This window comes from Periophthalmus magnuspinnatus, chromosome 16, assembly GCF_009829125.3.
Source record: "Periophthalmus magnuspinnatus isolate fPerMag1 chromosome 16, fPerMag1.2.pri, whole genome shotgun sequence".
Lineage (NCBI taxonomy): Eukaryota > Metazoa > Chordata > Actinopteri > Gobiiformes > Gobiidae > Periophthalmus > Periophthalmus magnuspinnatus.
In genome coordinates this window covers 11,426,870-11,452,016 of record NC_047141.1, presented here as the reverse complement: position 1 = coordinate 11,452,016, position 25,147 = coordinate 11,426,870, and the positions used below count along the sequence as shown (strand labels likewise).

The 25,147-nt window shown below is 40.3% G+C and overlaps 2 protein-coding genes across 2 annotated transcripts in view; both read right to left on the bottom strand.

Annotated features, from left to right (window-relative positions):
- Positions 1-1,346: 1,346 nt before the first annotated feature.
- Positions 1,347-2,287, bottom strand: LOC117384143 (sialic acid-binding Ig-like lectin 14). The gene is made up of 3 exons (XM_033981427.2): positions 2,230-2,287; positions 1,746-2,144; positions 1,347-1,651 (listed from the first exon to the last, which is right to left on the bottom strand). Exons 1-3 carry the CDS (start codon positions 2,270-2,272, stop codon positions 1,347-1,349), a joined length of 747 nt encoding a protein of 248 aa, XP_033837318.2. The 5' UTR covers positions 2,273-2,287.
- Positions 2,288-5,860: 3,573 nt separating this feature from the next.
- The window catches only part of mag (myelin associated glycoprotein), a 29,870-nt gene continuing 10,583 nt past the window's right edge, over positions 5,861-25,147 (bottom strand). The window contains 13 exon segments of the mRNA XM_033980555.2: positions 5,861-8,273; positions 9,475-9,528; positions 9,729-9,825; positions 10,817-10,916; positions 11,982-12,290; positions 13,218-13,478; positions 15,818-16,075; positions 17,227-17,319; positions 17,322-17,522; positions 17,990-18,358; positions 19,146-19,221; positions 20,346-20,434; positions 23,279-23,345. Of these exon segments, the coding sequence (XP_033836446.1) occupies positions 8,109-8,273; positions 9,475-9,528; positions 9,729-9,825; positions 10,817-10,916; positions 11,982-12,290; positions 13,218-13,478; positions 15,818-16,075; positions 17,227-17,319; positions 17,322-17,522; positions 17,990-18,358; positions 19,146-19,191 (1,953 nt within the window). The 5' untranslated portion in view covers positions 19,192-19,221; positions 20,346-20,434; positions 23,279-23,345 and the 3' untranslated portion in view covers positions 5,861-8,108.

Below are 25,147 nucleotides of genomic sequence, written 5' to 3'. Positions count from 1 at the left end.
GAGCCAAATAAGAAGCACTACATTTGAGATGAGTTAATAGATGTAAAATACAATCTCAAGAAGAGCCAAGAATCTGCACAGCACAAATGATGTTTTACTAAAGTGTCTTTTTACATCATGTTGTAATGTCTTAAGATATATTAATAAGGTGCCTCTTTCTCCAAGAAGAGTTTCTCCATGTTTTTAAAGTTCATACTTTCACCAGAATCAAATGTCCTGTTTTATTAACATTTTACTACATTATTACATAACAAAACAGCCCGAGTGATGCATTGTACACTACAGAAGAAATACAAAAAAGAAAAATGAGGAATGTTTGTATCTTTAGTGAGGAAAATAGCAAATAATATTTCAGAGCAATATCTGAGACATGTTTAAAATATGAGGCAAAATATATTTCTGATAAAACATATGCACAACAATTCAAAAAGAAAAAAAAAACACTAATAAGGTTCATTTTGATTATTGTACAGTGCACATGTGTTAGACAAATGTGTTATCATTAGTCCATCATGACAAATAACAGAAGAATGAATCAACTGTTTGTCCTTCTGTCAGTGTGAGAAATAACATCATAATCAGAATCCAGCGACGCTCCTGTTTTCTGCAAACTCATGTAAACTCTGTGCTCTTGGTTGGGCGTCTTTTTCCTGGACACACTTTAAAAAGAAACATAACTTTTAAACAAAGACACATTTTACTGTAACATAATTGAGACTGGGCCTAGAAACTGTACGTACCACTGGACCACAATAAAAATAATGAGACTGACGTTCAGAATCAGAGACACAGCAGTGACAGTCACGAGGAGCACGGAGACCGATCCTCCTGGAGCTAAAAACAAAACAGGAATATACTGTGTTAGACCTACACCTCCTCCTCTACACCACCTCCTCTATACCACCTCCTCTGTACCACCTCCTCTACACCACCTCCTCTATACCACCTCCTCTACACCACCTCCTCTTCACCACCTCCTCTGTACCACCTCCTCTACACCACCTCCTCTTCACCACCTCCTCTATACCACCTCCTCTACACCACCTTCTCTACACCACCTCCTCAACACCACCTCCTCAACACTACCTCCTCTTCACCACCTCCTCTACACCACCTCCTCTACACCACCTTCTCTACACCACCTGAGGCTGAGGACTGTGATTCCCCTGTAGTTGGAACACACCCGCGGGTCCTCCTTCTTCTCAGGTACTGTCCCCGGCCAAGACAGCCCCACAACATCCAGAGAATGTGTAATATTAAAGTTATGTATATTTGATTATAAAATTTTTCTTTTTGTTTTTTTTTTTTTTTTTTTTTTGTAAACATTTAAATTGTTCAAGCAGCCGTTACTCACATGTAACATTGAGCCTGACAGTGTCCTGTGTCGAGTGCTTGTTATTAAAAGTGACAGTACAGGTGAGCTCAGCTCTGTGAAGCTCGGCTGAAGGACTCGGCTGTCTGTGACTGACAGCTGTCAGTCTGGGAGTGGTGGCCGTGGTGATGTTGGGCGGGCCCTTCTGTCCCGCTCCTCTCCATGTCCATGTGATGATGGGCTCAGATCCAGAGCAGAGTCCAGGAGCGGTGCAGGTGAGAGAGGCGTTCTGTCCCTCTGTGAGAGGAGGAGCCTGTATTGTGGGCTTCTGCTGCAGAGCTGACACAGACACACCACAGGATATGTAGAGCAAATAACAAAAATACATAGGCCTGTGACTACTGTGTTATTAAATGTATGGACTCATACTTACATGTGACAGAGAGATTGGCTTTATGGGTGAATGTAAATCCATCTTTGTTTTTATTGACTCTGAGCTGATATGAGCCAGAGTCAGAGGGGTCCAGGTCATTGATGATGATGCTGCAGTTTCTATAATCTAGATCTGGCTCCAACAGTGACACTCGCCCAGAAAAATTTGACTGGATCATCTCTTTGTTTTTGGAGTGGAATATTATATCAGAGTCACTACATCTGTAAGACTCACATTTGTACCAGACCAGACTGTCGGGAGAAAAGCTTGAAGTGGTTTTAAAAGAGCAGTGTATGACTGCACACAGTCCAGCCTCTGCTCTTATTTCTCCTTCACTCAGTTTGAGACAGAATTCTTTGTATGTTTCATGACAGTAAGTTTGTTCTGCACCTAAAACACCTAAAGACCAAAGAAATTAAAGTCAGTAAAACTATCAATGATGTAATTATGTAAGTGCAAAATAAAAAATAAAAACCTAAAGTACCTGGGCTGGACCAAAGCAGAGTCACTAAGATGAGAAGACACATCCTCGTCCACTGCCTCCACTTTAGAGAAACAGAAGAACACAACTGATGTTACATGTGAAAACTGCACTTCTTCATTGACAAGACACAACTTGAGCAGCTAGTGAGGTCGTCTCCATCTTTATAAACCGTGTGTGTATGAGCAGAGGTGGGTAGTACTCAGTTACATTTACTCACGTACATTTACTTAAATAACGTAAATTGTACTTTTCAGAGTACTTACCTTTATTTATTGTTGTGGAAATTGTCTGTAAAATAACACCAGAACATACAAGAAGACTAGAAGACTGTCTATGTTGGTTTATTACATCTGCACCAGTAAATAAATGGTCTGACTACTGACAGACAGAGTTTCTGCTAGTAGTGGGCCCAGAGCAATGGGGTAAACACACTTAAATACTGTCTGAGGTCCAAGTACAATCTACACTCACCTGAAGGATTATTAGGCACACCATACTAATACGGTGTTTGACCCCCTTTTGCCATCAGAACTGCCTTAATTCTATGGGGCAATGATTCAATAAGGTGCTGAAAGCTTTCTTTAGAAATGTTGGCCCATATTGATAGGAGGATCTTGCAGTTGATGGAGATTTGTGGGATGCACATCCAGGGCACGAAGCTCCCGTTCCACCACATCCCAAAGATGCTCTATCGGGTTGAGATCTGGTGACTGTGGGGGCCATTGTAGTACAGTGAACTCATTGTCATGTTTAAGAAACCATTTTGAAATGATTTGAGCTTTATGACATGGTGAATTATCCTGCTGGAAGTAGCCATCAGAGGATGGGTACATGGTGGTCATGAAGGGATGGACATGGTCAGAAACAATGTTCAGGTAGCCCGTGGCATTTAAACGATGCCCAATTGGCACTAAGGGACCTAAAGTGTGCCAAGAAAAATCCCCCACACCATTACACCACCACCACCAGCCTGCACAGTGGTAACAAGGCATGATGGATCCATGTTCTCATTCTGTTTACGCCAAATTCTGACTCTACCATTTGAATGTCTCAACAGAAATCGAGACTCATCAGACCAGGCAACATTTCTCCAGTCTTCAACTGTCCAATTTTGGTGAGCTCGTGCAAATTGTAGCCTCTTTTTCCTATTTGTAGTGGAGATGAGTGGTACCCGGTGGGGTCTTCTGCTGTTGTAGCCCAGCCGCCTCAAGGTTGTGCGTGTTGTGGCTTCACAAATGCTTTGCTGCATTCCTCAGTTGTAACGAGTGGTTATTTCAGTCAACGTAGCTCTTCTATCAGCTTGAATCACTTGGCCCATTCTCCTCTGACCTCTAGCATCAACAAGGCATTTTCGCCCACAGGACTGCTGCATACTGGATGTTTTCCTCTTTTCACACCATTCTTTGTAAACCCTAGAAATGGTTGTGCGTGAAAATCCCAGTAACTGAGCAGATTGTGAAATACTCAGACCGGCCCATCTGGCACCAACAACCATGCCACGCTCAAAATTGCTTAAATCACCTTTCTTTCCCATTCTGACATTCAGTTTGGAGTTCAGGAGATTGTCTTGACCAGGACCACACCCCTAAATGCATTGAAGCAACTGCCATGTGATTGGTTGATTAGATAATTGCATTAAGGAGAAATTGAACAGGTGTTCCTAATAATCCTTTAGGTGAGTGTACATTCAGGTCAATCTGGCTGGCCATTTGGCCTTCCCATCCCAGAGAAAGCAACACCTCCACATTAGCATCTGAGCACAGGTGAGGATGATCAATTAACAGACATGTGAAATAAAACAGCAGACATGTAAATGGAAAACACAAAGTTACCTACAGCCTTCCTGTGAGACTAAAGGATTTGATAAAGATACTGTGGCTTTCAACAACTTTTGCAGTGCATCTTGACTAAAATTTCTACCACATTACCTTTCTCCTTTTTTATTTATACTTTGAAAATAACAGATTTTGTGCATTATTTAAGATTTTGCCCTTCAAATTACATTGACTTCAAATTATTAATCAGATATTATGTCTGAACAGATTCAAGTTACTCTTAAGTTACTTTTTCCAAAAAAAAAAAACTTTTTTACTCTTACTTGAGCAATTTCTTGGATCACTGCTTTGTAGTTCTACTTGAATAATATTGTTTTGAAGTAACTTTACTCTTACTTGAGAACATTTTTGGACTACTCTGCTCACCTCTGTGTATGAGCTCTGCTCTGTCATTAGTTGCACAGTGGAAACTTTCTGCACCACTGTGTTGTGTTTTCACCTGTTGTTGTATTGGAGCCTTTTATAAACTTTTTTTCGACCAACAATAAAAAATTCAAATATACAAAATACAGTAAATATTCTTTATAATTATATGTCATGTCTTACCTTGTGTGGTGTGTGTCTACTTGCTGATCTTGGTGCTATGAAATGACTTATCGATTGTTCTCCTTTATAACTTCTGCCTTTTGAAGTGATGGTTTTAAAATTATATATCACAACATAAAACACAGAAGGACTCAATGTGTTAAAAAAAACTGGCCCTTATTTAAAAAAAAAAAAAAAAAGGTTTGAAACAGCAGGTTCCTCATAAAGCATCGCTCCAATAGGCTAATAGTCTGTATTAAAATAACTTGAAACATGTTGGCCAAATGAATCAGACGTCATGGTGTAAGATGTAGGTTTGACAAAATGAGGGCTTGTTTTTTCTCATCTTAATTGTGTTTCTGATGGTGTTAGCACAGTTGGCTACTATACACACATGCAAAGTCTTAATGGGTGAAAAATGACATTTTGGTGGCAGTAAATATAATTTCTCAAAAATTGTTTTGATCTACACTAAAAAACATCATTTAGTTCCTGTCACTTCACTGTCTGTTCACTACTGGGGCTCGTCCTGGATTTGAACTAGTGCAACGTTAAGTAAGCAGTCCATTTGAGGTTATTGGTAAAGTACTACAAAATATAATCCCACTGGGGTTTAGGTAGTGACGATTCAGATCAGAGAGGGTTCTCCTCTCACCTAAAGATGATATTTTCATTTGTTATGTTCAGCTCTTGTTTAGTTGGCTGGACAGAAGTCAGAAGCGTGTAATGAGAGTCACACAGGTAAAGTGAACAATGAAGCAACGGACTCTTTGGAAAGGAAAGCCTGAGAGTCCTGAGATGTGCATGTTTACAGTTTTAATAGTCTCTTTCAGTGCATGTGTGTGTGTGTAAAAAAGGATCCTGTTCTGGTCAGCATAGTGTAATCTTAGTGAGTTCACACGCAACCGCAGGGCCACAGGAACTCACAGCTTTGTCCTTGACTCTGAGCATCAGACTATACTGTTGTATTTTATGTGTCTGCATTTTACTGGTATTCACATGTTATTATCTCTAGCATTAGTACATCAAGATACAAGATTAAAGTAGTGTGCACTGATAAATGTAGATACTATATAATGATCATGGCAAAATTATGGTAAATGATGAAGAATGATTACATAAATGTATTGAATTAAAGGTTTAGTTGTGTGTTTTAGGAATTAAAATGTATGTAGTACCTTTTTAAAACTGTAAGAGTGCAGGTTACACACAGTTGCATTAACCACTGCTGCTAAACGATAACTTAAGCTGGTAAATAACATTACAAATCCTTCAGTGTTGTATAGAGTTGATTTTATTTTCAATTGCAGTAAAGTGAAGATGGGTTTGTGGCATGAATTGCATTTTAAAAGAAAAGAGCAAGCAAACTACAACATGAGAAAAGTGTCTCTGGTCAATCATATGGTACAAAAAGCTTGTATAACAATAAGTATGATCATCACAAAGTAGAGGACATACAAGTCTGCTTTACCACACACTGTGACAAGATTAGGGCAAAACATGTGACACTTTAACCAAAACTGAAAACTTGTCCAGACGAGAACATTTGAGCGAATGAAGGTTCAAACTGAAGTGGTCATATTGCAACAGTCTGCTGTGCAGGGTATTTACTGTACACCTTTTCTTTATGAATATACATTTTATTAATACGCATTATTGTCACTTTGTTATTTAGTTAGACGATTAGTGAAGTGTGCTATTACAGTAAGGCTGATGCAACCTTGGTGACCTCCATGTACACTTAATATTGCCTATGGCATTTCTCTAAGACCTGCTCATTCTACATATATGTGCTTTTTATCTGAACTCAAACGCTACAGATGTTGTGAGTATTCTATTGGCTTTTATAACCTATAATATATATTGATAATGTAACTCTTAAAGGCATTGTTCCTGATTACTGGTTCATTTGGAATATGGGATAGATAGTAGTGCTACAGATACAGTTTAATATCCATGTAATAACAAATAAATAACATATAAAATAAATAACATTGCATTAAGTTATTTCATACAACTTCATCAACAAACCACTGATACTTTGCAGCTGATGTCATCAACATTCCCTGGGGGGTGGGGGTGAAGCTAACTGGAGGCACTGCTCTGTTTGAAGCTCTGTTACTCAAGTTAGACTTTAGTCTGAGCTTTGTTTTAACACAACCGGACCAGAAAGAAGTGACTACAACAGATCAGCTGACTTGTTCTGTTAAACATGTCTCTCTCAAATGAACTGGGAATTTATCACAGGCTACTAAAGATGTGTTGTTTAAATGCATTTTGTCTTTTTTCTGGAGGTTTTCAGACTTCATCTTAACATTACTGTTTGCTAATGTGTGTAATGTGTCACCATAGTAACTGCTGAACATTCCTTATACATACATAGATGCGGTACCCCCCTCAGCATGATGTCACTGCAAAGTATCACTCCGATGTGCTATATGAGCATCATGAATACTATACTAGCCTGTGTTAGCCCTGCCAAAACCAATTGCAATTTTCCCTGGGAATAAAAGTCAAATACATCTTTGAATGTTCCAGGCTGTGCTTTAATTGGATTTACCAAACAGTTAGTCGTGTTTATTATGAAAGTCACAGCACATTTAAATATGCACAAGTAAGAGCTGTTTTGTTGGTGCCGCAGACAGAAGAGACCTTAAGCATTCCTCCCTGCCCTGACCCATCAGCTGCAGCAGACACAGACACGGATGACAAACGAACAGCCAACACACACACACTGAAAGGACGGACTACAACTGAGGACTTTGGGGATATTTTTTAAATCCTCTTGTCTTTCCCAATTCCCACATTTAAAAATATCACAAAACAACATAATCAGGGTTGTAAGTTTAACTATTCTCATAGTGATGATGTCATAATTTCAGATGAAGGGCAGGGGCCGTTGTAACTGTATGGCAGATTCACTGTTTTTGATATAGTTCCACAAACCTGCCATATTTATATTTGCCAAAAACAAAGTATTAACACATTTCAAGTTTCACTTTCGTCTCCCCTCCCTTTGCTCCCCGCGCAAAGTCACTCCCCCTTCAGAGTGCTATCACAACACAAGCAACATGCATCCCACTAATGAAGCTACAGCACATCGTGTCAGATTTAACAAGTTGTTGCGTACAGTTTTGTATCATGTTTTGGTATATTTATGGAGAATTGCAAATAACAATAAGGTTCAACATCTGTTTGTCCACAAGTTTCAATATGTCTTTCAAAAACAGTAATTCTTCCATAGAGTTATACAGGCCGTCCCATCTGAAATTATGACATCATCAAATCCTAGAACATTGAACGCAACCCGTGAGATCCCTACAGAGTAAGACTTGACTGGAAAATATTAAATCTTTTTACATTGTCCTTCAACTTAAAAAAAGGAGTTGTGGTGTTAACATTGTGGCTTGTGAGGGTGAGTCCAGAGGAGAGATGGACAGGCAGCACCCATCATGGCCGTGTGCTATGGGGCTTGTGGCTGCGTCTGGATTGGCTGAGGGATCAGGGGAGGAGGGCCAGTCATTTGGTTCTTATTTCTGTGTACGTGCTGCCGTCATCGCCCCGGCCCGAAGCCCCTCCCTCTCCCCTGGAACGACCCCTGTCAAACTCCAGGGAGGCGTAGTTCAGCTCTTGCCTCTCCATTGCTCCCACAGGGCCCACAGGTTGGAAATCGCTGTCTTCTCCCTGCAACACATGGGAGACCATCAGATGTAGGTGAGAACATGCCTCCTCTCGTTAGATGGACAGTCATGGGTTAGACATGTATGGACGGATAATGGGCACAGGGGGAGGGTTCTTACTCGTCTCACAAATGTATGGGATTTGGTGTTCGAATGGCAAATAATCACATACCGGTAATCTGATAATTATCTGTCACAGGAGTGTCCAAATGTATCTAAACATGTTCAAAGCAGAAGGCCAATAGAGTGTCATTCAGATGGGTGCATTTAACACGGAGTTAATATGGAGTGACTGTATCTTTATTTAGGCTTGGAATGACCATTTTATGTCTGCAGATTGGGTGACCCACCCCTATTGTATTCTCATGTATCACCACGAGATGTTATCTAGGTTACTGCAGTCTGACCGTGTGCTTTGGCCTGACAGAAGAAGACCAGAGAGCCCAGGTGAGCCTGAATAAAGGCCAAGTGAGAGGAGGGGGAACAGGTTTAACATCTGCCATCTACTGGTAACAAAAAATCAAATAAACCTGCAGTAGCTTTATGTTATAGCGGTAGAGTTACTTAAATTTGCATACACTTGCAGTAAAAAGTTCTGCTTATGATCATTTAAGTCAATTCAACCAGAGAAGGGCCAACAAAAATTACTCTGAGAGCCACATTTGGCCACTGGGCTTTAGTTTGGGCACCAGTGGTCTAACATAAATTAATATATCTATAAATCAGAGATGTATTGAAAACCAGGGCTTATCTGTTTTGAAGACCTCCACCAAGGACTAAACTGGTAACTAAGTCTGAACTGGAACAGGGCTGAGCCCAGTCCACATAAGGACTAAACACCTCAGTTGGGTAGTCATGTTCCTATTGACCTCTGCTTGAAATGTCAACTTAATTCAAATGTTAAGTTATTACTGACTATAAAGCTAATAAGAGATCAATTTCTTCTCAATTGTTTTTTAAACCCAAACTAGAATTTTAACAAGATACTTCACACTAAAATGACATATACATATTAAATGCCTTTAGGACGAGTGGGAACCCAGGTGATCAGTGTTAGTGAGCGTTAGCCACTAAGCGCTCAGACAGATCAAGCACAAGGCAGATTTGGAGACGAACAGCGCAGTGGACAGAAGCTGTGACATGCTAGCAGCAAATGCATGTTCCAAGTTTGTTTGTTTGAATGAGCGACTTCTTTGGAGCCTTACCGTAGTCTCCTCTAGAATGGAGTTAAACTTTGAGCCCAACAGCTCTGTCTTAAGCTGTGTCAGAGTTAGGGGAGAGAAGAGAGAGACAAAGAAACGCAGAGGAGCGATGAAAGCAGGACAACACACAGAAGGCTATGTTTGATGCTAATGCTAAGTATGGCTATTTCATTATCAGAGGTCAGAAAGGGGTGGTGTGCATAATTACTCATATGAATCACCCCATAGTTGTCATCGGTGCTGTGGGCGTGTCTCACCACTTTCTTCCTCAGATTGTGTTTGTCCTTCTTGACTGCGCTGTAGTACAGAGCGGGGTTCTCCAGGATCACGTCCTGTCTAGGGCTGTCATTCTCTCTGGGGGCGCATGGGGTCACATGATCAGTCTCCACTATTGGCCCTTTCCCACTAGAACCAACCAGCCCTACTTCACTGGACTGCCATGTGTTTATCATGGAACTATGTGTTTACCCAGCTTTCACCATGAGGCCAGCACTTCACTGCTCCAAGGGAGTCAGCCGTCAATTTGTCAGGGCAGTGAGAAGACCCCACCCCTCACAGTGAGAAGACCCCACCCCTCACAGGTGAATTGAAATATTGACTTGATGTAACAGTTTTAGAGTGTTTTTGCACAGTGCACAGGCGGTGGACCACAGAGACTGTCCACAGCAACTTCTTTACTGTCAATTCGGACTTAGCCCTGCAGAATTTCCTTCAAAACTCTTGCCAAAAATGTTATGTGTGTGTGTGGGTGATAAAAAGTCACTATGATGACCACGCCTAGCTTCTCCATAAAGGAAAGCAACCCTTGGCAAAAGTAGTGCTGGCACGTGGGAGTAGTGCCAAGTAGGGCCAAGTAGTGTCGAGCGGGGCTGAGTAGGACTGAATAGGGCTGAGTAGTGGCGAGTAGGGCTGAGGAAGTTCTAGTTGAATAGACGTTCATGTGCACGGCCACACGCTAAGCCTGGGCATCCATCATAACACAAGCTTCATGTACGGCCAACTGTGAGAGACCTGGTTACTGGGCGGTTTAGTTGTCAAAGTTCAGGAAAGATGAGCTTAAAAAAGCACACTTTGGAAGGGACCAAATCTGCCTTGAAACTGAGATAAAGCTGGGAGGTTAGGAGGGCTACCTGGGCTGTGTTTAGCAGAGCGGGTCAAGGAGGTGGAGGCAGTGTTAGTCCAACCCTCCCCCACAGGGACCAGCTAATGCATGAAGCTCCTATCTCCAGCACTCATTCATGTTCAGAAGACACTGATGTTTTAGAGAGGATGACTAGGCTTAAGTGTGTCCTTTACACACAAGTACAGTCTACATGTGCTGTTTGGTTTTCACTGGAATACTCACTTCTTGTTGTTGTGACCGACATATCGCACTGCTGCAATAATGAAGGCTATGACCGCCACACCTCCAATGGTTCCCACTATAACAGCCATAAGGTACTTCTCTAGAATTAACAAACAATAATTAAATGAAATTAGATTTTTTTTAATGCAAATGTGGATAGCGAGCTACAAATAACTGAACTATACTTTTATTATTGTTATTATTTGATTGATTGCATGTGTTCTCACTGTTAGTGTGCTGCACTGAAGAGCAAACCATTCCAACCTCAAGAGAAACTCTTTGGTGACATCTAGTGGCCAATTTAGTCATTACAACAATTGCATTCAAAGCGTTTTCTTCCTCCAGGTGGAATCAATGAGGTTCTGATAATCTGAAAATAATACAGTGAAATTCTTACTGATACTTTGCTCTGCATGACGGATTTTATTTGTATGACATTAAATCATATTCAGCAACATTTGTTTTATTTACTTAATAGTAAGGTCACCATGCTGTTATTATTATCATATTATTATTGTTAAAACTTTATAATCTGAAAAAGCTATTTGATTTATGTCCACAATAGGTAAAATCCAGAAAAGATAGTCCTGGTAAAGTTTAACTCTTCTGGAGATGGTCCCTGGGCACAACACTGTGGATCCACTTCTCCTGACCCATCCTTCAATGCCGCCCTAGCAATGACCACAAACAGCTCCATACTAAAGCAGGCTGACAATAAAACACATTTAATCAGCTGAAGTGTCACAAAGCCAAAAGACTAGCTGCATTATTCATTTGTACAAATACAACGTTAAGGATCGGTCAAATGCAGAGGATGAATTTCCCTACACAGACAATAACCTTAACCCAACTTAAATGAATATGTTAAAATCCTTAATTTTGTTAAAATACACAAAGTTTTTGAGTCTTATCACTAATACAAATGATCACGTTCAATATGAATGAATTTACCTTGTAGATATTTTCCACAAGGTCAATTTTGTACTACTTTCCAAGAATAGCATGTAATCAATGGGGAAATGTGGCTCTTGTCTCCATTTGGAGAGTAGGACATCATCAGACTATCAAATTGCAATCAGTTGTTGTCAACACAAGAAAGCAGTTATAGTTTAGAAGGAGGTAAACTTCCACTATTCTGTGTTCTGTGTAGTTATAACAGACTCACTCTCCTGCTGCAGCTCCAGGAGGATGCTCTCTCGTCCATAAGCATTGGAGAAGCTGCAGTGCACGTTGACTGCGGGGCCGTTGTTTTCGCTCCTCTCCCCCTTCTCCCTCAGCTTGATCATGGCCGTGGAGGTCTGTCCGTCTGTGTGCGTGTAGTAGTTGTAGCGGTTGTCTGTCTCATTGATGGTGATGTTGAGGTCGGGCAGGTAGAACTCGATGATGGGCTCAGGGTTCCCTGTGGCTATGCACACGCACTGCACCCCCTCCCTCACCACTGTGCACTTGGACTCATCTAGAAGGACTGGGGAATCTAGGGAGAGAAGAGACCTTTCACAATCAATTATTAAAGTGAGACAAAACACCTAAGCTCCTCCCACAACCACACTGCAAATTGAACTGCTAAACTGGGAAGTACCTGGAGGGTAATGGAGCGGCGGGGTTTGGGGGTATGAGGAACACTGTGATTGGTCTAACAGGTATCCACATTTAAAACTCCGTCCCTGCAGCCAAGTGCTTGTATACAGAAATACCTGGCTGTAATCAGGGCAATCCCGTGTGATGTCACATAATACTTAAAATTACAGCAGCCACTGGAGGCAGTACACACTCAGTTTGTGGCAACAAAGCTGCAAATTGACCTAGTTTGCAATAAAATGGCCAAAACGGACTAGGAACAGTAGACATTGCTATTAAAACACTAAATACACAGTTTAGTAGCAAAAAAGTTGATTTAGTGTTTAGTGTTGCACTTTAAAGATTTAAGAAATATGTCAACAATGCAGTTTATCTAAACTGTCCCATGAGATTTGTTCTCATTAATAAATGGAAGCTTCCAGTCTGCTGAATCCATCATCTAATTGGCTTGCCAGCAGAACATCCTGTATTATAATACACTAATAATATTAGTACCCTAAAAAGTTGTAAAGGGCACGAAGAGATTACAATACTGCAACTACAAACTGCAACAAAGAATACACTGGCACGCTGTAGTTGCTGTCTGATGTACTCTTATTGTAAGTAGTAACAAGCTGCACAGAGAAAATCAGATTTTAAATTAAAATGATCATTTGAATCACTGACAATTAGAGATTACACAGTCTTGATAATTCCACACTCTAATTGCTGATATCATGTATGCCAGCATTCTGCTACATTAGGGATGCTCCTGTCACATCTAACTATGTGGAGCACAGACTGGTATCAGATGTGTCTTAGTTCTACATGAGTCAGGACTCACACTCGACTGTGATGTTGAGGGAGGAGCTGGCCCGGCCGTGTTCGTTCTCAGCCAGGCAGCGGTAGTGTCCGTCGGCCTGGGGGCTGATGTCCTTCAGCTCCAGCACTGACAGCTCGTCTGCTGTGATGGTGCCCACCAGCTCCCCGTCCTTCAGCCAGGTGAGGGTGGGAGCCGGGCTGCCCTGCGTGCTGCAGTGCAGGGACAGAGAGGTGCCCTCTACCACTGTCATGGACTCATTCACCACAGGCTCTCGAGGAGGATCTGTAATAAATACACATATGTTATTTGAACAGATTTCCCTGCATGTAGTCCGTTTTTCGCTTTATGTATGAAAGAGAGCCTGCAGTATGACTATGGCTAGATAACAATACATTTTCATTTAAATTAAATTTTGAACAGTAATACTGGCACTAGTCAGTGCTTTTAGAGTGAGCTCACAGTCATTTTAGGCGTTAAGATAAGATTAGCCTGCATTATTTCTGAACATTAAGCTGGCATGAATACTCTGACCTTTTAGCTTGTGTTCTGCTCCATCCCACACACAACTCATTACTCATGTGTTCTAAAACAAAGACAGGAATGTTTTAAAAGCTTTTAGCATAAAACAGTAAGTGATTAAGTTTGTTTTTTTTCTTTTAGAAGTTGCATGTATTTGCAGGACATAGATCTGGTTAGAGCCAGGTGTAAATTCTTGTTTTTAATTAGTTCAGATATGTTTTATTTGTTGACAAGATTTGCAACATCTATATTTGACTCAATTAGATTTAGCTGAAAAAAACTGTAAAATACTGGTAAGTACATGACAGAAAGAAAACGCCTGTGAAGTTTAACTGAAGGAAACAGTCTTTAAACTAATTATTGAGGATAGCTAGAAGTTGACATAAGTTCAGTGACATAATAGGACATCTTTCTGTTTAGATTGGACAATTTCTTTAGTTCCAAAGCCAATATGTTCTGAGCAAAACCTGAAAATGGAAAAAGGAGTTTTGCCAGTAGTGTCTGGCCTTAAAGTTGTATCTCAGAGCTTGAGTTGGTATTCTTGTCAGTTTCTGGGAGTTTAAAGATTTATGGCTCTGCTGGTCCATCATAGGATCCCCAGTACTTTCTGTATTTCCCAGAACAATTTTTGTGTTTTTGTTTCAAATCCACAACATGATTTATTGTTGAATCAAGGACAGTAACTGAGTCTGGTCTGGAGCCTCTTCTGTCCTTATCGCTCATCTTAAGCACAGACAACTTCAGAGAAATACAAGACTTCAGTGAGTGTGATAAATGTGAACGTGCCACTACATACAGTTACTTTAATACCATGTAATCCATGTAAACCACATATCATTTGATGGGGCTTTGCAGTTGTCTGAATGTCAGTTGAACTGGTGAAGGCCTATGTTGTGTCCAGGGCCAGCCCAGCCTATAAACAGACTAAGCATCTGCTTAGGCTCCCAAGGTCACCAGAGGGCCCCCAAGAGCTCATACATTTGTACTGAAAATAATGTAATATGTAAAAATATACTAGAAACAGTGCCCGGGTGTTTGCAGGAGCTTAAATATCTCTCTATAAAGAATATATTTGTTTTTTATATATGGTAGCAAAATATCTGCTGCCTACATTTGTTTTATCTGTTTGTTCACACCTCCAAGGTGCGCTGAGGCCCCTCGGGTACTTTTGAATGGCTGTTTTACAAGTTAGATTAAAACATTTCAGTCTTTTGGTCATATATATAGAAACACAATTGGACAAGGTGATGAGAGCAGGGTCATAGTGTTGTCAAATGCGAGTCACAAATAGCTGAGCCCAGTTACAACAACTGCCCAGGGGCCCAAACACATTCTGCTTAGGGCCCCCTGAAAGCTAGGGCCCAACCTGGTTGTGTCCCAATAAATTCACATTTTGCAAGTGAGATGGTGTGTAGGATTTTCCTCTGCTGATGTATTTTTTTCTGCTCCCTCTCCTTCAACAGAAGGAGACAGAAACCGAATAGTTGAATTGAGATTAAATGGTTTACCAATGGTGATAATGAGCCTGATACTTTTTAATTAGCTGCTTATTCTAATTCTGTGGCAGTAAAACCATGTGGTCTGGAGAGGAGTTAAGACTTCAAAGATGTAAAAAAGATTTTTGTGTCAAAACAATTACACTAAAGGTCTGTATAAATTGTGTTTATATTTTAAAATAATTAGTTTATTTAAGAAATATATTTGAATTATTTTTATTCTGAATTTTATTTGATGAAATTTTAGCATACATTTTCAATGTGTTTAAAAATTCAAAATAAAATAAAAAATCACCTTTTGAATATTCAGTACGTATACTTTCAAGCCTCAAATTCAACTGTCAAAATTCGTGTGGTGTAAAATTTGCAGTGAAAAAATTCACAGCAAAGATCCAAGATGTCAAGGCCTAAGCAATAGATCCAAAGTGAGTTGATCTAACATAGTAACAACCAGGAAATGCTGTAGGGAAGCAATCTGATTGTCAGAATTAACTAATGAAAACCTCATCTTTTTGACTCCTTAAGTATAAGCCCCAGAAAAGAGAAAGGCCGAGAGGAAACACTCTACCATAACATATAGATACTCTCCTGGAGTGCTGTACTTACATTTGACAGCCAGGTAGAGGGAGGTGTTCATAATGCCATAGCCGTTGTCTCCCACACAGGTGTAGATCCCCTCCTCCGCAGGGGTAACGTCCTCCAAAGACAGGGACAGGTTGGACGCTGTGTCCCAGAGCAGCTCCTTGTCCCCGAAGAGCCAGGAGATCCGAGGGGCGGGGTTACTGTCCACCTCACAGTGCAGCGCCACAGAGCTGCCTTCCATCACCTCCGAGGACACGTTCACCCACACCGAGCGTGGGGCATCTGCAACCAGCAGCAGTGCATGCAGATGTCAAAGAACGCACTATACAACCTCCACATTATCAAGACTACAACATTTTTCAGATAAATTCAATAAGGCTGCAAGATTAATCACAATCAAATCCAAATCATAATTTGTAGTAATGCAAATCCAGATTAGTCTTATCTAAATGTCAAACATATTTGTCTTACTTCAGATATATTTTACAGACCCAAATAAACGCACAGTTGATCTCAGTAGCATTTTCCCTTTCATTTATAAGATGACCTCACTAAATGTTTAAATTTACAATGTTTAATAACTCCTTTGGTGCGTGTAGTATGTGGGGCTGCTGTCCGGTGGACACACTCCTGTTCAGGGGCCACTCGCACCTCCATTACGGTGAAGGGCCTTATCAGCATTTCTCTCAGTGTTTGATCATTTTGGACAGCACAAGGGTATAGGGAAGGGAGAAGGGAGCCTTTTAGCTTTAAACAAACTGGATTTTCAGCATTGAAACTGGCAATCCAAATGAGAGTCTGAGGTGAGGCTTATTCTGCTTTCTGATTAGATAATTGTCTTGAAAACCAAAGTAGAATCACGTTTACTGTAGCAGTAGCTTCATCCTAATCTGTACTCCGTAGATTTATGAACAGAACAATGTAACAATCTACATTCGCATTTTTATTTTTCAAGAACGCTTCAAACTGGATTAATAGTGCTGTTTTGTGGACTGGATCATTATTTGCAGAGGACAAATTCTAATGGCTAATATGGATGAGAATGCTGCAGTTGAACAGTACAACTTTATGAGAGGTGAATAATAAAATCGGCTAATTATTTTCGTTATTTCCTGAATTTGTATCTTGTGCCTCTGTGTTCGTCTCTCTGTCTGCCCCTGATGCTCTGTATTATTTAGCTGATGCAGTGGCAGTGACATTTTGTGGTTATGATATGAAAGAGCACCTCAGAATAGCACTGCAGACACCACACACACACACAAGGAGCACAGTGGATTAAAAAATCGCATATGAAGAAGATTCAAAGTCAGGTCACACCTCCAAATAATGTGACGGGCTTCAGGTCATGTTTATGGAATTTAAAATCAAAATCTTTCATACAGTTACCTATTTAGACCTATTTCTGTTTTAGCTCTTCCCCTCCCCACACTCACACTTGACATCCAGAGAGATGAGCCTTTCGTAGACCAGGGTGGTGTTGGGGTAGGTGACCCTGCAGCCCAGCAGCTGGCCGTTGTGCATGGGTCTGGGGTGAAGGTCAGTGTGTTGGACAGTACGGCCGAGTTGCCCTCTTCCAGGTACTCTGGGCTGAAGACGGGGTCAGGCAGGTAGTCTGTGTACAGCCACTCGATCTCAGGGGTCATGTCGGGGCAGTTGTCCGGAGCGTAACACGTCAGCTCCAGATTCTCATCACTAACTATCTCCTCTGGGACGTCGATGTTGGGTTGGTCTGCATGGAAACAACACCGTAGTATTCCACATCATATTAATAAAAAACATACAACCCAGTATTACATGATCTCTCTGTAAAGGTGAACATTTGTGGATGCAGGCTGTGATATAGTGTAGCAGAATGTGCCACTAACCAGAGGGTTTGAGAATTAGTTGTATATATGTGTATCTCCAAGATACGTTTATCACACCAGCAGCATTATATTCACTTTCCCTTGAATAATATTAGTCTACTGAAGAAACAATATTCTTGGGTATATGTGTGACCTTGAGAATAAAACATAAAGGGGCTAGAGATGGATAGGACCCATCTGGAAACAACTACACAAGACTATACCAACAGTTGTTCCTGTGTCCTGGTGCAAGATCAAAGTAGTAGAAAGGACATACAGAGCTTATATATACAGGTTTATCAACATTTGCTAGAAAAAAGTAACAACAATCTAACATTGTAAAAGGACCTACCCAAAACTTTGAGCTCAGAAAAGTCTGGATATGAGTACATGTTAGCTCCTCCGAGGTCTGCACGGAAGTAGTATCTCCCTGAGTGCTCCGAACCCACATTGTTGATGAGCAGAGTGCAGTTCCTCTGGTGCAGGTCACCCAGCAGTTTGGTGCGCCTTTGTAGCTCTCGTGCACAACGTCCCGTGCGAGATTTAAAGACTACGGGAGGGAAGAGCTGAGGGTAGGGCTGGGCGAAGTACCAGATGCCATGGATGCCTCGGTACGGCCTGATGCCCGCTGGGTACATGAAGGTGCAGGGGATCACTACACAGGAGTTAGTCATGGCTGAGATGTCCCGGGGTAACCAGACATTCCACTGGCAACTGGCATCTGCAACACAATCAGCTCATATCATACTCAAGTACAGTATGGAGATGTCTAGTCAAACAAGACTAGGTATTGACAAGATACCAGCTCCGGTATATTGTAGCTGTGTCGTTGAGCAAGACACCCATGACCATATAGGGTGCAGGTCATATTGGGTCACAGATTGGCCGCCACATACGCTACCAGTCAAAGGTTTTGACAGAGGTTTCATTTAGGTTCGTCTTATTTTCATGATTATTTACACTCTAGATTCTAACTGAAAGAATCCGAATTATGAATGAATGTGTGTGGAATGTAGTAAACAAAAATATTTAAAAAAAACTATTTTAGATTTAAAAAAAATAGTGACTCTTTGCTTTGATCACTACTTTTCACTGTTGGCATTTCTGACAAGGCACACGTGAAGTGAAGACTATTTCAGGTGACTTTTTTTAATAAAGATCATTGAGAGAAGGCCAAGGGTTTGCAGTGATATCAACAAAGCAAAGGGACGCTATTTTGAGGAATTTGAATCTAAATTATATATCTATTTTTAAAAAGTGTTTTGGTTATAAAAATTCTTTCATATAATTCCACACATCTTGCATCAAATATTTGATGTCTTCCTGATGCAGGCTATATAAAATGAAGAAAGTAATAGACATAAAGAAAAATACTGAAATGCAAAAGGTGTGTCCAAACTTTTGACTGGTGCATATATAATTCTGCCCCAGGGCAGCTGTGGCTAATGAAGTGTGAGTGAATAATGAATGCTGCCACATACAGCAGCCTAATGTAAGTCTGTATTCACCTCTGATGATGAGCAGCAGTGGTATGAGCAGCTCCAAACACCACATGGTCTCCTCTCAGTGTTGCACCATAGACGTCTGAAAGCGCACAAATCCTGTCAATAACAACACTTCCTCTTCACAGGAAAAAGCCAGTGTTCGGCAGGTCATATTTACAGCACAATGACTCACTAATGCTTCTGTCAGTCTGCTTTCATCTGGTGGACTACCTCCAGTTAAACCAGCAGCCATTATTATCATGACATTTTGGCTGCTAATTTTGCATAAAATGTGCTGTTGTGGTCATTAATTACCACATAGTTGATCAGCCCTGAGCAAACTTGTAAACTTTTAAAATGCTTTATTTTTCAGAAAGTCTATGGGAAAACTTTATGAGAAATTTACATTCAGAACCAGGGGGCGGGCGGTCACTGAGCTCCATACCCACCTTCAAATAGTCTTATGTTTTACTTTTCAGCTGAAGTACCACACTTTCTTTCATCCATTAACTGCATTTTAAAAGCAAAACTTTGCGATGCCATTACGCCGTCTTCACCTAATAAGAATACATTTCATCTATTGCCAACTTGTAAGAAAGAGCCATGTGAGCCACTTTATGACACTTTGGGTGGAGAGCTGATTGCCTGTGCAAACGTGGTACATTTAAATACAGAGGTGGGTAGTACTCAGTTACATTTATTTGAGTAACTTTTAAAAAAAAATTGTACTTCTTTGGGTACATTTTGGATTGCATATTTTATGTCTACTTGAGTTATATAATTAACAGTGTAACAGTACTGTTACTTGAGGTTCCTCTTCCCACTGTGAGTAAGTCTACAAGTGGCATTTACATTTACATTTATATCAGCAATATAAAGTGATTTGAACATTTGTTTTTCTTGCATCGTTCCTTCAGATATGATTTAGTTTGTTTAATTTTTAAGACATATCCTAGATTATTGTGCATTATTTATGTTTTAGACACTACAATTAATCCAGACAGTCAATAGTTACTCTTACTTGAGTAGAGCTTTCCCCAAATACTTTTTAAGCCTAACTAGAGTAATTTCATGGACCAATACTTTGTACTTCTACTTGAGTAATATTATTTTGAAGTAATGTTACCCTTACTTGAGTACTACTTTTGGTTACTCGAACCACCTCTGTTTAAATACATACTTCCTCTATTCACGGGCTGTCAGCCACCCTAGTTTTAAGTGTACCTCGATGATGTGTTTATTAACAGTCGGCGTGGCACGGAGCAGCTCCACTGGAGGGCGTTCAGTCACACCCGGACGACTGGACAACCCGTCTCTCTGCACACACAAAAAAGTGACATCATCAGCATCAGCCAATGACATCAGTGAGAGCGGGGTCAGTGTGTTAGCCTGTCACTGTTTGTACTGTACGCCTCCTCAGAAGGACCTTCAGTGTGCTGGCTTATGAGCGCACAGCATGACATCAGTTCAATTCAGAAATGACACATAGGCAAACTACGCTCAGCCAAGTCATCCAATACAGGTGGGCACAAAACAGCAGGAATAGTTGTAAAAGTAAAAGTTGTATTTCACTTATCTCACAACTCCACCAACAGCACATATTTTAATCTTACTCAGAACCTCAAATTTTACTGCAAATCTAAACTCTTTAAGACCTTCAGGTTATAATATACACACATAATTGTACTGTATGATGTATGACAAGGGTGAATGAATTAGGGGAAAATAAAAACATCAAATTAGAATTTTTTTAGATGAGTATTGAGAATGTGATTAGATTTGCAATTATTTTTCTAGAGATAGGATTCTGGTCAAAGTTCACATTTTAAACGCGTTCAGAAAGGTTGACAAAAAGACTGACATGAACTGACAAACGAATACATATATAATCACATTTTAGTTTGTTTGTACAGATCTAAACTACAGGGTTATGCAGAATATTTCTCAGACTGGATATTTTGTTGTTTGTGGAGGAAATGCTAAAAAAAAACACTAGGCTGATAAACTGGTTGGTCAGTTTGTCAGTATTTGCATAATGTCTATTGGAATTATTCTGCCTTATTATCACAGTGTGCTGTATAGGAATTAAAAAACATAGTGCGAAAACATAGACTTTTACTGTGAACAAAAACTCGGCACAGTAGCATTAGCCATTTGTCTGCAAATGCAAGGTTAAATTCTAGAGAAAGCAGTAACAGCACCTCCATGGACAAAAGTGTTGGCGTTGGTGAACAAGATGGCTCTTTTGAACGATTTCTTAACTTGAACAATTGAGTCTGCATAAAAATGTTTAAAAGAGCCAAATCTTCTTTCTTTTCTTGTATGCATTTTTTACTGATGAACATTAAATCAACACAAAAATGTGCACAGAAGCAGAGCAGGCGACACCAGTGAGAGCCATGTGCACAAAAGCATATTTGACATTATAATAACAGCTAGTTTTAACATTATTATTATTGTTATTGTTATTATTGTTATTGTTATTATTGTTATTATTGTTATTATTATTATTGTTATTATTATTATTATTATTATTATTATTATTATTATTATTATTATTATTATTATTATTATTATTATTATTATTATTGTAGTGCAAGGTTTTATTTTGATTAGTGAATCATTTGAAAGGGTAAACACAGTAATCACACAGTTTGAACCATTTTAAACACATTTAAGCCTTGGTTGTTTCTCTCTGTGATTAGTTTGTTGTTAAAATAAGCTCTCACATTGGCTTCTGTCATATAAATGTATAGTAAAAGAGCCTTTTGAATGGCACTTTGAAATGAAAAGATCCAAAAGATTCAGATCTCATAAAAGAGCCAAAAGTCACCATTACCAGAAAGGTTACACAGTGCACTTTTAAAGGGCCTGTACCTGATTTTAATTTTTACATCATGTACTGTGTGGTAAAAGCTACTAAATCAAACAACTGAGACTTCTAAATATACTCTATTCATTTTACATCGCAATGTCTCTAGTCATAACTAATACAGAAGCTACTGACAGGACCACCTTTTTTTGTTCAGTCATTTATTGTGAGAAACCAACTGCCTGACTCCACCTCAGATGCTTGTTTCCCTGTTATGGTGCATCATCAAGAGCAATAACAAAAAATAAATAAATAGTAGGTGAAGACTGGGAAACTTTAAGGAAACAACTGCATGACACTATCCCAGATACATGGTTCTCTGTTATGGTGCAATATCACAGAGGGAGAAAGAACTACGTGGGTGGGGCTTAACATTCAAACTAGAACATGTTCCTCACTCATGGTTTGAAATCAGGCACTTCAATATGACACATGATTATACAAATGTTGAGTGGCTGGTGGAGTATGACAGAATCAGAGGGGAGAGCAGTGCGGCAGAGGAAGGAGGGGCGTCATGGAGCAGCAGCCGGCGCATGCAGATGGCCGACTCACAGTGGATTGTGTTTAGAGCTTCGTGATTAACACATTCCAACATCCCCCAGAGAATCCTCAACCAATATTAGCTGCGCTGACAAGAGTCGGACAAAAATCACATCATAAAAAGCTACAGATTTGATCATCATGCTGTTCATTAAGCTAGTCAAAATCTGTTGAGTTTTGTAATTTATAATCGAATGTGTTGTGCTAGAATTTGACTGTCTCTGGAGCATAGAAAAACATAACTGTCTCAAATGTTCCAAACTGATTTCATGTATGTGATTTGCTCTTTACCCAAAAAATGAAAAGCTGCAATGTGAAGTAAAACATAAGAGAAGCACAATCACAAACTGACAGGACAGATGGCTGATAGCTCTGCTGAAACAGCAACTTTTTAACTCATATATACAGTGATTCTTTATTAGCATCAGGCGGCCTCTTCAACTTGTGACCCTGGGTCCAGATCAGGCCCTTTAAACAATCTACAAAAGTTTTGGATATGGTTATCGTCGTCAAAACTTGTGATGATCAAATATAAAATAACAAGTTCGGACCATGTTGAGCCATAATGCATGACTGTGGCTGTGACTTATTCTCCTCCAACTGCACTGTAAATAAAAGGACAGGAGCAGGACATTAGCCATGCATAGGGCCCATAAAGCCGGAGAGCCCCTGACACCAGGTCGAACAAGAGCCCTATTGAGGGGCCACACAAACAACTGGCACAGAGCAGAGCAGACATGTGCACTTGCCTCATACCAGGCTCCTGCTGCTCTCTGCCTCCAGTGGGACTGGATGGGTCCAGGGATCTGCTTCTGTAGGAACACAGATAAAGAGATGTGAGCCCGTGCGGAGCAGGAGAACAGGGGCTCTGTGTCAGCCCCACTTTACATGTGCTATGGTGGGCAGGCACAGAGTATGTGCCCAGGCATTCTGCAGACGCTCTCTGGCCCACTCAGCATTCCTCTGCTCCTCATGAGCTGCGCCATACATCTGACACAGCTTAACCTGTTTCACCATCCAGTACAGTACACGTATGTTTGGATGGTGTGACACTCCATCACATTGTAAAGCTTTAGTCATCAGTGAGGCAGACAGACAACAAAAAGTCAATGTGACCCAACATTTTGCTTGACTAAACCTGTTTAAGACCAGGTGTAAACTCCACTTTTTAATGGGTAGGCAAGCAGTCTCAGGGTGGACATAAATATTTAGTTGATAACAATTAAATAAGTTGTTGTCGTCTCCGGCTGCCCAGACACCCTCACTAGAAATCTCCTCAGAGGTCTAATTCTAATGGGTTTATCATGTGGTTTATTCAGCACTGTTTGAGCTGGAATAACTGGTTTTAAAAGAACATGTTGAGAATGTGGCACAGCATGGCCTCCACAGCCCAGGACAACAACAAAAGTTAATGAGACGTTCGGAACCTTGGTTGCTGCAGTGTGCTCTGTGAACAGTAGGGTGTAGTAAAGAACACGGTGACTTCAACCATGCTTCAGACAGGTGTCAGGTAGAAGAGAAGGGAAAATTATGGTATTATTCAGATATATTTCATAACTATTTAATTATACTTTTGACTTGCGATCATTTTAGGCTTTATTGGACAAGCACTGCTTGCCTTGATTGCCTTGATCGCACGACACTGTTAAACTCTCTTCATGGCACCCTTCAGTTTATCTTTCAAATTTCAAACGATTCTTGAATGGGAATTCTTGAACTTAAAACCTTGGTCAGACTTTGCAACCTTTGTTACTATGGAACACTCCTGAATGAATGAATCATTACATCGACATAACTACAGAAAGCCCCACCAAGACATGGCCAAATGTCAGAGTTTGGCTAGAAATCCCTCAACTAAACCAGCTCTAACCAAACTCAGATCAAATGTTCATCCAAACCAAAAAGTCATTTGGCTTTATTTTGTTTACTCAAAATGCTAGACTCTAGATCAGGCTGGGGGACAAATGCAGCCCTCAGAGCAATTTATGTTGGCTTCAGTAACAAATTACCATAACTATCATAAGCAGCTGTCTTTACTGTAAGTTTTAAAAATCTTCAACCACAATAATCATGACACATCAGCAGATCTAACATAAAGGTTTCAAGCCTGACCTGACCAAACCACTGCTAACTGCACCCAACTGAATTATTCATAAATTTTCCACCAGTCTGTGATCCTTCACTACATTTCAATACGCAGCCACCAGTGAAAGAGGTTTTGACACCACTGATCCAGACCCATGAAATACTGTTAACAAGCAAACTAAACCAAAGCGGCAAAAACAAAATACATTTATTGAATTCCAAGATGGCCTGGTATGCAATCACCATGAGGTGACAGTATAACAGAAAGTTTTGTATTGAAGCAGCACACTAAGAAGAAAGATCCTGATTACTTAAAGATTCTGCAAACAGAACAATGCTGGTTTGACTTTGGTGCCCACCGACCAAACGTTTCGCTAAAACCGCCCACAGGTCTAGATCATTGATTGTGACTGCCATGTTCAGATTTTTATTGTCCAGCTGAAGAATGTTTAGTAGGCCGAGTTCACGTTAACATCTTAGTGTAACAAAGGCAGCTTGTCTGTACTGTGGAACTTTCCTTCTCTCATGC